General features: G+C 34.6%; 1 protein-coding gene across 2 annotated transcripts in view; it reads right to left on the reverse strand.

Moving 5' to 3' along the window:
- Window positions 1–13148, reverse strand: part of CSMD3 (CUB and Sushi multiple domains 3) — a 1208741-nt gene that overhangs the window by 32523 nt on the left and 1163070 nt on the right. For both annotated transcript variants that reach the window (XM_032760296.2, XM_032760295.2), the window contains 2 exons: window positions 9463–9642; window positions 7695–7868 (listed from right to left, as the gene is read on the reverse strand). In XM_032760296.2, the coding sequence (XP_032616187.1) occupies window positions 7695–7868; window positions 9463–9642 (354 nt within the window). The remainder of the gene's footprint in view (window positions 1–7694; window positions 7869–9462; window positions 9643–13148) is intronic.

The following is a 13148-nucleotide window of genomic DNA, read 5'->3' on the forward strand; positions in this document are numbered from 1 at the left end:
CAGAATCTTATTGCCTTCCTCTTCAAAATATTGTCAGTATTTTTTAGCATTTTTTAAAAGAAAAGAAGGCCATCAGAATCTAAATCTATGCAAAACTATGGAATGTCAATGTTCTACAACAAACACTGAAAAGATCAACTTGATAGGCTTTCTAAAAATTTTGATTAGATTATTCCATTCAACATACATTTATTAATTACTAAAGAAAAATATTATTCTAGGTGGTTTGGGGCACTTGAACATGTCAGTAAACAAATACTGTAGGAAATCTGCTTTTGTAGGGTTTATGCATTTGTGAGGGAAGTGAACAAACAATAAACATAATTAGCAAGTTTAAGAAAAGGTAGTATGCGAAAAAGCGGTAAGCCCTGTGGGGAAAAAAAATCATTCAGACAAAAGAGATCAAGACTGTATGTATGTGTGGTGGTGTGTGTTAGGAGGTGGGAGAAGATCTTAAATAAAGTAGCAAAGGTGTCTCTCACTGAGAAAAGATTTAGGGAAACAAAATACTTAGCCATGCTGAAGTCCTAAGGAAGGGCATTCTAGGTAGAGTAAACAGCACTGCCAAAGCCCTCTGCTGGGGCATGGCTAGCTTTCTAGAGGAAGATAAGGAGGCCTGTGTGGCTGGAGCAGAGTGAGCATGAAGTGTAATGGGGAATGAGAGCAAATGGTTTCAAATATATCCGATAACCCAGGCAAATGCACCTTTTCAAATGCTTTCAATGTTTTTATTGTGGCAAAGAAAATACATAACATATAATTTATAAATTTAACCATTTTCAAATGTACTCGATTTTCAAATGTTCAGATTAAGCACCTGAAAGCTTATTTCTCTCTGAAGAAAACAAACAGCAACAACCAAATGCTTTTAAGTATAAATGTTGCCTTAAGAGGATTATAGGTTGGGTGTCCATAAAATGCATCATCCAAACTGAGAAACTTTTGAGAGTGAAAGGGGATTCTAAATGTACAAGACATCAACCATGACAATGGGAATAAACTTGGCATGCCCGAGCCATCTGGAACGCATGTATACCTTAATTATAGACTACCATAATCTTGGCCTTAATGTCCAAATAAAACCTTCCCTGAAATTCAAGACTACACAATAAACTTGGATTTTTAAACCTCCTTTTAGTAGCATTTAAAACTTTTAAAAAATAATTAAAATGAAAAGTAATCATTAACAGCTATTTGTGACAAACCCACAGCCAATATCATACTGAATGAGCAAAAACTGGAAGAATTCCCTTTGAAAACTGGCACAAGACAAGGATGCTCTCTCTTACCATTCCCATTCAACCAAATGCTGGCTAAATATAAAAACAAGTATTGGAAGTTCTGTCCAGGGTGATCAGGCAAGAGAAATAAATAAGGGCATTCAAATAGGAAGACAGGAAGTTAAACTGTCTCTGTTTGCAGATGATGTGATTATATATTTAGAAAACCCCACCATCTCAGCCCCAAATCTCCTTAAGCTGATAAGCAACTTCAGCATAGTCTTAGGATACAAAATCAATGTGTAAGAACCACAAGGATTCCTATACACCAATGATAGACAAACAGAGAGTCAAACAATGAGTAAACTCCCATTCACAATTGCTACAAAGACAATGAAATACCTAGGAATAGAACTTACAAGGGATGTGAAGGACCTCTTCAAGAAGAGCTACAAACCACTGCTCAAGCAAATCAGAGAGGACACAAATAAATGGAAAAACATTTCATGCTCATGGATAGGAAGAATTAATATTATAAAAATGGCCATACTGTCTAAAGTAATTTACAGATTCAATGCTATCCCCATCAAGCTACAATTGACTTTCTTCACAGAATTGGAAAAGCTACTTTAAACTTCATATGAAATTAAAAAAGAGCCTGCATAGCCAAGACAATCCTAAGCAAAAAGAACAAAGCTGAAGGCATCATGCTACCTCACTTTGAACTATACTACAAGGCTACAGTAACCAAAACAGCATGGTACTGCTACCAAAACAGATATATAGACCAATGGAACAGAACAGAGACCTCAGAAGTGACACCACACATCTACAACCATCCAATCTTTGACAAACCTGACAAAAACAAGCAATAGGGAAAGGATTTGCTATTTAATAAACGGTGTTGGGAAAACTGGTGAGCCATATGCAGAAAACTGAAACTGTACCCCTTCCTTATACAAAAATTAACTTGAGATATATTAAAGATTTAAATGTAAGACCTAAAACCATAAAAATCCTACAAGAAAACCTAGACAATACCAATCAGGACATAGGCGTGGGCAAAGACTTCATGGCAACAAAAGCCAAAGCAATGGCAACAAAAGCCAAATTCGACAAAGGGGATCTAATTAAACTAAAAAGCTTCTGCACAGCAAAAGAAACTATCATCAGAGTGAACAGACAACCTAGAGAATGGGAGAAAATTTTTGCAATCTGTTCATATGACAAAGGGCTAATATCCAGAATCTACAAAAAACTTAAACAAATTTACAAGAAAAAAAAACCCATCAAAAAGTGGACAAAGGATATGAACATATACTTTTCCAAAGAAGACATTTATGCAGCCAACAAACATATGGAGAAAAGCTCATCATCACTGGTCATTAGAGAAATGCAAATCAAAACCACAATGAGATACCATCTCATGCCAGTTAGAATGGTGATCATTAAAAAGTCAGGAAACAATAGATGCTGGAGAGGATGTGGAGAAATAGGAATGCTTTTACACTATTGGTGGGAGTGTAAATTAGTTCAACCACTGTGGAAGACAGTGTGGCGATTCCTCAAGCATCTAGAACTAGAAATACCATTTGATGGCCTGGCGCAGTGGCTCACGCCTGTAATCTCAGCACTTTGGGAGGACGAGGTGAGTGGATCTCAACGTCAGGAGATCGAGACCATCCTGGCTGACATTGTAAAACCCTGTCTCTACTAAAAATACAAAAAATTAGCTGGGCGTGGTGGCGGGCACCTGTAGTCCCACCTACTCGGAAGGCTGAGGCAGGAGAATGGCGTGAACCCGGGAGGCAGAGCTTGCAATGAGCCGAGATCGTGCCACTGCACTCCAGCCTGGGCTACAGAGCGAGAATCTGTCTCAAAAAAAAAAAAAAAAAAAAAAGAAAAAAAGAAATATCATTTGACCCAGCAGTCCCATTACTGGGTATATACCCAAAGGATTATAAATCATTCTACTATAAAGACATAGGCACACGGATGTTTATTATGGCACTATTCACAACAGCAAAGACTTGGAACCAACCCAAATGTCTATCATTGATAGACTGGATTAAGAAAATGTGGCACATATACACCATGGAATACTATGCAGCCATAAAAAAGGATGAGTTATTGCCCTTTGCAGGGACATGGATGAAGTTGGAAACCATCACTCCCAGCAAACTAACACAAGAACAGAAAACCAAACACCGCATATTCTCACTCATAAGTGGGAGTAGAACAATGAGAACACATGGACACAGGGAGGGGAACATCACACACTGGGGCCTGTCACCGGGTGAGGGTCTAGGGGAGGCATAGCATTAGGAAAAATACCTAATGTAGGTGACAGATCGATGGGTGCAGCAAACCACCATGGCACGTGTATACCTATGTAACAAAACTGCACGTTCTTCACCTGTATCCCACAACTTAAAGTATAATAATAAATAAATATTAAAATGACATTGGAAACCAGAGTAAAGTAACACAAGTATAATAATAGCATAAAAAACATTGGTTTACTGTGTTTAAATTTTCACTATCTCTTGGATATTGTAAAACTTTGGGCTAGTTGACTTTCAAGTCCTTCTGGCAATGCTGCATAACATCAAACCCAAAAGCCAGGGACACTGTCTTATTAATCTTTGTATATTCAGCACATTTTGAATTAATAGATGCTTCCTAGTGAACATCATCAATGGGCACTTCAGCTGAAGCAATTGTTTCTATAACTAACTTATTGCCTAACCTACTTCTGAAGTGTTCTCTTATGCATATTCAAATAAAGGAGAGAGATTTAATCACCTAAACTCCTCAATCCCCCAGTACCCTCTCTGTGTGTCATTCCATCTATTTATATCCGTGAATTTTCATGTATGAACCAAACAACTTATTGATATCAGGTTTAGAGACTTCAGACACAGAATTTCTTTTCAAATGGCTTTAGTTCATAAAGACATGAACTTTAAGATGAGAAAACATACTTCAACCAAAATTAAAGAGAAAAAAACATTCCTCTTTATAAAGTCCCTAACATTAATGGATTTGCATACCCAATGGATAAGGCCATCATTTCTTAAGTCTACCTTCTCTGAACTTCATTTCATACTCTGCCATTTTCTAGCAGTATGACCTTAGGCCTTATGACAATGTAGCTGCTTCCCTAAATGATGGCAGAGTAACACTGTGCCCTTGCAACTTGATTTTCCCTTCTGAGTTTAAGTGCCATTGTCTATTAAAATGTCATGACTAATCCTACATACCCAGGAGCGCTGTTATGTGTAGTAGAAATGATATACGTAAAGCAACTGAGACAAAGATAGCCTTATTACATTTGAAATGTAAATACATATTTTATTATTATTTGTATTTCAACAGAACCAAAAACAAAATACCATATCGAGATAACTTCTTGATGGTAATTTTTTTTCAGTTATATCAAACAAACAAGCAAACCTGCCATATACTCATCTTTGTAAAACCTACTTGACCCTATCTGTCCTGGAGAAGACCTGGAGTATCTAGTACTATTCAGAACATAGTGATGTTTGCTAAGATGACCTCCTCCATGAGTCAGAATTTTAAGGGCCAATTATGTGACAAAAACATTGAGGCACTGGAACAGACTTCCTCCAAAACTAGAGACTCAGGTAGAAGGGTGGGAGGAGTGGTGAGGGATGAGAAATTACTTAATGGGAACAGTATATACTATTTGGGTGATAGTTACCCTAAAAGCCTGGACTTCTCCACTATTCAATATATCTATGGAACAAAGCTGCACTTGTACCCCTTAAGTTTATAAAGTTATTTTTTAAAAATCATATTACAGTACCTAGAAGGAGTTCCTTTGGATGTTATATGAACTGCAGTCTAGACCACTACTGTGATAATAAGTTAGTTTTATCTCTCATGCTCAATCTAACTTGTTAATATCTCTCTGAAGCAAATGTATTATTAGTGACCTGATGAGCAAGCAAAATGGCCGTATGCATGCCCAGTATTTGCCATCACTTAATAAGAAGCTTTTCAAGTAAATAATGCCAAAGTGCACCTAATAGTTTGTCTTCAGTCATCATAATTCTATGTCTATAAAATATATATTTATTTTATACTAACATATATCTGTTTCATTTTTAAAATGTCTATAAAATACATAACTTGCATTAAATTGTAAAATGACTATCCATGAACCTAACACTCAACTTTAACAATTGACAACTGCCAATACTGTTGCAAATCTTTGTAGGCACCACCCAGAAAGCATCCCTTTTCTTAGGCCCAGCGTAGCATACTTTGTGTCATCCTAAATTCTGGATTTCTCATTTCTATACATTTATGGTAATTTACATTCATGTATGTGCATGTGTGTGTGTGTGTGTGCATATGGCATATATGTGTGTGTATGTAAATATAGGCACTATTATTTTTATTTTACTGCTAAAAAGAATGCTGATAACAATATTCTTGAACATGTCTCCTCATGCACATATATGAAAATTCCAGTAGGGCATATACTTAAAAATAAAATTTCTTGGCAATAGGCTCTGCAAGTCTTTAAGTTTACTAAATAATAGCAATTAGTTTTGCAAATGGCTGTATCAATTTACCCACTCATCATGAGTCTACAGAAGTTTATGTTACTCCATATCCTCACTAATACTTGATATTGTGTAATATTTTTTTCAATCTCCTGAGAGGAAATAGCTGTCCAGGTATTTTGACCATTTTTGTTGTATTGCCTTTTATATTTTAGAAAAATATATATATATATTCTAAATATTGTCATTGTTTTCACACATATTGATTACATTGACAAGTCTGTGATTGGTCTCTGATAATGAGAAACTTTTATATTTTAACATAGCTGATATTTTTTCACTTTTTCATTTGTGGGTTATACCATTTGCATCTTGCTTAAGAAATTCCTTCTAAACCTGAGGTCATTTAGATAGATTCTAAATGTTTAAAACTTTTATATTTAAATCTCTGATAAATCTGGCACTGATTTATTTGTTGTGGTTGTGTGTATGTGTGTGAACTAATTGCCTTGCAGAATTAATTAAAATGTCCATTCTTTCCCTACTGACTTGTTCTATATCACATATGTATAAATGGTTCTGTGTTCTCTACTCTATAAGAATGTTTTACTTTCTATGCCTACATCAACACCATGCTGTTTTAATTACTATAGCAATATAGTTTTTATATCTGCCAAGGACTATGCTATATGCCAGGGACAGAGCAGCGAATAAAACAAAAAAAAATTCTCTGCTTTCAAGGAACATAAATTTGAGTAGAGGACACAGTTCAAATAAACAAGATAAGTAAAATGTATAGTATGTCTTAGGAAAAAATAAGAAGTGAAAGGGGAGTGTTAAGGAGAATAAATAAAGCCTGGAAGGGAAGTGTTATATGTCAGTGATGAAATTCAAATAAGGTGACCAGAGAGGGCAATACTGAAAAGAGAAATTTTTTGTAAAAAGCTGAAGGAATAAAAGGAAATTTCCAGGTAAAGTGAATAGTGAACATAAAAGCCCTCTTGTAAAAGCACAGCTGAGTGCTCAAAGAAAAGTAAGAAGGCCTGTGTTTCTGGAGCAGAGTGGATGAAGGGGTGAGTAGTAAGATATGGTGAAATCAGAGGAATACAAGAAAAAAGTCCTATGAGCATGTAGGGGATTTAGTTTCCACTTTGAATGAGGTGAGGAAACCCTGGAGGGTCCTAAGCAACTTAGACAGTTAGCTCTGCATAATGTCAAGGCCACGAGACAGGTAGAGTCCTCCTCTATCCCGTGCTGGGAACGGAAAAAGAACTAGGAACAGGATAATGCTAGACAACTCTCTCAATGATTATACTGTCCAGATAATGTTCTATAATCATTTTAGTAAAACTTCAAGAGGAGTTTGTTTTGTTTTGTGTTCTTCCAAATTAATGTTGAAGTAACACTTGCTAGGTATATAGTATACAGCAACCTCTGTAAAAAAAAAAAAAAAAAAAAAAAGGCAAAACAAACAAAAAACCTTTTTATCTCTATGTTTACCCTGGTAATTTTAGATGTATAATCCCAATCATTATCATGACAAATGCCATCATAAGAACTTTATTTGAAGAAACATGTAGAAGTGACATGGATTTATTGCCGAAAAAGATTTGGGAACAAATTTCAGAGTATTCGGCTAAGACAAAAAGGACATAAAAATAATTTTCTAGCAGTGGAATAAATTTAAGTCTGTCTCTAATTTGAGAAATAATTTTGAAAAATAAGAAAAGTTTATAAACTAAGCCGTTTAGTGTAAAATTTTGAATCGGGGAAGGAGAAACATAATGACTTAATTACATGAAAAGTAGCTACACTGGTAAATACTGATTTTTCTTTGAACCCTAATTAGGCATTGAAGGAAGCTTAACAATCTCATATTTGCTCTAGAAAAATTTGAAAATTATAAGTAACAGTTGTTAGTTGAAATCATACTTACGTAAGCACTGTGGTACTTCACCACTCCAGGTACCATTCCCTACACAGGTCAAAACAGCAGGGAAGGATAGCTCATAGCCTGGAGAACAGATGTAGCTAATACTAAAGCCCCAGTCGAAATTTGTTCCTTCCAGCCTTCCATTAGAGATCTGGGGAGGAGTTGGGCAGGTAACAGCTGCAATTACATTAAAAGTGATTAGACACAGCTGTTGAAATATCCTGAGTGTTAAAGATATAAATAAATATCATTAGAAGAAGCACATGTGCTAATTTAACCTTTTCAAGGACAATACGTTGTGACATATTTTATTCTCCTGGTAGTATTTCTGAGACATTCCTGGAATTAATCCCTGCAGGATGCAACTTTTTCTTGGCAACATAATGGCTACTGGTTGTCAGAGATTCTCTTACAAAATAGCAAGCTGCCTGACATCTCAGAGAAGGCAAACAGAGGGTGACCTTCAATCTAGTATACTGTAAGTGATAAATTATTGGTTTTATATAAAATTATTTTCCAATGACCTTTAGACAGAAAAGACTTGGGTTGTTTGGCTATATATAGTATCAGCATCTTAACCATGGAATTTGAAAGTAGTTCTGTGACATTTTTGAAAACACAGGTCATATGTCTGATTATAATATCCAAGTTAGTTCCCTTAACCACTTAGATTCATATGTTAAAACTTATTATTATAGGGTTTATAAATGCATTTTTAATTTTTTAAAAAAATGTGTTTTGTTTAAATTGTTTTAAGTTACCTTTAAGCAAAGACAGGTTGGATAAGATAGAGATGAAAGGATAAGAAAGGGTATCAACTTCAAAATCTAAACATGAGGAATGACTGTATTATGAGAACTAAAAACATATATGAATAACTTTTTACTGTTGAGTAATATCTAATTCATGTCAGTATGAATTAATTAGTGTATAGAATAACATCTAAAATATAAAATGTCTGCTCATATGTTTTCATTTACTAACCGTATATTTATAGTGATCTGATACAGAAGCTTAATAATCAAGAAGGAAAGACAAACACATTGAAATTATTAATTTTGTTAGATTATAAGTAAGATATTAAACCATTAATTCACAAACATTTAAATAGAAACCTAAATGAAAAATCTTAATTATTAAAAATCTAATTATTATAAAACAATTTGTCTGACATTGCATGTACAGTATTCTACAAGTAATCATAAAAATTGGCCAAAAAATTTATAAAAATATTTCCAGTGGAAAAACAAACAACATAAAGTAGCAAATTTATGCCTGTATTGACTAACAGGTTAATTCTAGATTGTATTGTACGAAAAACAAGTTTTCCCATTATTTAAGAAAAATTACAGTTCTATAATTCACACTGGCCATTCCCAAATTATAGAAAGTATTTTTCCCCATCCTTGAATGACTTGACCCAAGTGGATCAGCAAATTACAGTTATAATTCACCAAGGTTATATTCTTTTGAAAATATTCATCAATTAATATAAATAACAATGGTGAATGTGGACATAATATTTTACTTCTTTTTGTTACATTAAAGCTTGTCATTACTCACAATAAGATATAATGTTTTTGTCAAAATATTATTTTTAATTCTATATATTAAAATAAAATTTTTAAGAAACAGCCATTTTTAGTACTAGAAAAATAAATGCAACCTTGAACTAAAAAATTTTATTTAAATATACTTCAAATTTGTATATAAAAATGAGAAAATATGTACTGGTTACCATTTTTAAATGCTGAAGAAATCATTATCATACCTCTACAAGTTGGCATTACTCCACTCCATGTACCATTAATTGTACAAGTCCTGATTCTGGAGCCATTCAATTCCATCATGTAGCCTGGCTGGCACATGTAAGAAACATTTTGTCCAACCACATAATCATCTCCATATCTCAGTCCATTGGCTGGTATACCTGGGTCTCCACAACTGATTACTGTCAGTATTGGATTAGAAGAGCAGATGGTTAATGAGGCATGTATTTAATGGAGAGGAGTAGTAAGCATATGGCATACTTAATATATAAGCAGGAAAATTAGTTATCGTGTTCATTTTTAATCATAAAACATAAGCATATTTAAACCACATGCTGGCAATTCCTGATTAGGATCAGGTATGCTTATTACAGATGCTACACATATGGTTCAGAAACTGTCATTTAGCCCCTGAAAAGGCTAGGTTAATATGCCATTATGTTGTAGTGAATTCGATGCAGTAACCTCTTCTAACCTTCACTATAAGACCACAGAGAAAACAATCTGCAGACTCAGATTTCTAACATAATATTTGAAGTCCATATTCCTATATATGGCTACTGAAATATCTAACTTATCAGGCATGCTGAACGGAGAGCATATTTTCCGCAGTGTCACTCAGAAAGACAACCCCCAAGAAATTGCAATCTTCACTCTGGAATGTGCTTTTTATAAGAAATGCAGATGCATGAGGGGCCATCCCATCCAAGTCCTTGACCAATACGTGATGGTGTTTCCAGCCCAAAATAGGGACTGTCGCTGCTCTGTTCTGCCCCAAGACTCCATTAATATATCCAACTCTGACCATCCCCACGTTTGCATCCAACCCCTAAAAGGAGGTAGGACAACAGCGCAATGTGAACCTCTCTTTATTGATGACACAATGGATGAGCTGGGTGGAGGGTGTCACGTTTTTCAGAGCAGGGATGGAAATGGGGAGGCCATGCAGGGCCAGGGGCAACAGATTGTCAGGAGCAAAAGGTCTAGACCTATCCCAAGGACACAAGAAAGAAGGCAACAAGGCAGACTGCACATGAGCAGAAGCTCCAAGCCCTCAGCATATGCTCCACTGTTCCAGTGGACTTCAATTACAAAATGTTAATTTGAATATAAAATTATTAAGAATTTTGAGATTGCTATCACAGAGCATTAAATTCTAAGCACAAGACTCTTCTGAGCATGAGGTTCCATGAGTTGCACTGATCTCATGCCCATGAGTGTGAGTGCATATATAATATTATCGTTTCTTTATAATGCCAGCCAAAATGTTTCAGAAAGACTTGAGATAGCTTAGAAACACAAATAACAATTTTATTAAAAATGTATTTTGTTTAAATACAAACATAAGATTCAAACACTACAAAGATTATATATGTCACACAAGTGATAACTGTTTTGAGGCACGGGATTTAAGCATAATTTGGGCAGCGAATTGGCTAAAAAACTTTCTGGCAGCTAAGAAAACGAAAAGTACAAGTTACACTTTATTTTCTGGAGATAAAATACATGTAGTATACTTACATGCCTTTTAGTCTGCTAAATCTTTTGGTTCATAAAAGGGTAATTTCTCCAGGTAAATCTGGGTTATTTTTTCTCTCTCTCTCTCTCTGTCTACTCCTCTTTCTCTCTTTTTTAAATTCACTATTCCCAATATTTTGGAGATTCAGGATTAAAGATTAAGAATGAATTAAGGCATGGAAGACCTTAATAACACCTTAGTTACGTTGTATTTATGTTATCATTAAGAATGATTAATGTCAAGATTTCTTTCATATTCTATTCTGTTGATTCTAAGAAGTTTTAGGATTATGAATAATGACATTTAAATTAAAGAACATCATTCAGAGCATTCAACCTCATAACTTTTGGAGCCCTTAAAACAGTTCGATGAATTTAAACTATTTGAGTGTTTCTTTCTCAATAATAATAGAGTTTTATATTCAGGACTGCTTTCCTTCCTATGATTATTGGGCAGTAAAAAGAATTTTTTTAATGATACAACTGAGTTGGATAGAAAATCAAATAATCCTACTCATGTACTGAGAATATGTCATCTCTTTTTATAGTTTAAAAATTTACAAGAATGTAAAAATGAGTATAAGCCTTCAATTTATTATTTTATTTTATTTTACATTTATAACCAAGATTTTTAATTAGAAAGAGGAAATTAAAGAGAACACCTATAAAGTGCTGTTATTTTCTGGGCAGTGCTTTCCAGACTGCATTAGAATCTTGGCAAGGAGAAATAGCCAGCCTGGTCATAGGGCACATGAGCTGAGATGCGGCCACCAAAAGAGAGGACAGAGCATTTATTTTACAGATGCATGAAGAAAGAGTTCTGCACATCATGGCAGCACCATGAATGAAATGCGTGACAACAAAAGCTTTAGAAGGGTTTGTTTGGTGACTTCCTAATGAAGCAAAGGCTAGTCAAAGAGGCAGTTTCCAAGAGCAACAGTCTTTGTAAACAGCACCTGCTCTGCAAGTCAATTCATTCACTACCAGCTTGTTTTCAGCAACAACCAAAAAAAAAAAAAAGGCTTTTGGTTTTTTCAGGAAAAAACCTTAGAATAGTAGCTCTTTAGGGCTTCACCCTAAAATTCAGCGATATTATTGCATAACAACATGTCATTGCATGACAACAAATTCAGAAATACCATTGCACAATAAGAAGATCATCGACCTTCTTAAATACACATCTCTCTCACACAAACACACCAATAAACTCCATAAAGCCAGGTATTTTGACTCTTGTATGCTGTTTTCTTAAGAGCCTCATCTAGTGTATGATTCATCATAAGAGATTAAATATTTGAAGGATAAATAAATGAATGAGTACGTAAAGGAATCATTAAGTTGTCAGCTCAAATTCTCAAAAACACATAAATTATTTGAAAGGTCTGAATTTGTTTTGTGGGAGGTTTCTCAATATGTAATTGATGCCCATCTGGCATCATTTATGATAAATCTAAGTAAATAACCTCTATGCTACAAATTAAACATAATTGTGGTAATTCTAGTCAACCTATGCCACTTTAAAACTACTTTCTCTTTTAACTTCTTATACAAGCGTTATAATGTGCATTTTAAAATAAAATAAAATCACATCACTTTTTTCACAGAATTCACTTTTTTATTCAATAACTAATGGATATTTTTCCACGTAACTATTAATACACATAGACATGCATAACATTTTTAATGGCATATTAATCCCATGTGATATAATTTATGCAACCAAAGCCCTATGGACTGGTGTTTGAGTTATTCCATTGCTTTTCTGTTACAGACAATGCAGCAATGAAAATGCTTGCTTGAGCATCATTACATATGTATGTGCTCTGCCACACTTCTAGCTTCAAGCCCAGAACAGAGTTCTACTGTAGCAAAATGAAGTTCCAGAAAGATGGCTAAATCATTCCTCTCATAATGCTTCTGATTTTACATAATCTCCATATTCAAAAGTTGGTTTCTTTTTTAGATCTCAAAAGGTAGGGTTTGTCTACCTTAAGCTTGACCCTATTGACATTTTCAGTCAAATAATTCTTGGTTGTGAGGGGCTGCTCTGTGCATTGTAGAATGTTCTGCAATATATCTCTGGCATCTACCTGCTAGATCCAAAAGCACCCCCTGCCCCTGCACTGTGACAATCAAAAAGTATCTTCAAACATTTCCAAATGTCCCCTGG

The sequence above is a fragment of the Hylobates moloch genome, unplaced genomic scaffold (assembly GCF_009828535.3).
Source record: "Hylobates moloch isolate HMO894 unplaced genomic scaffold, HMol_V3 SCAFFOLD_9, whole genome shotgun sequence".
Classification (NCBI taxonomy): domain Eukaryota; kingdom Metazoa; phylum Chordata; class Mammalia; order Primates; family Hylobatidae; genus Hylobates; species Hylobates moloch.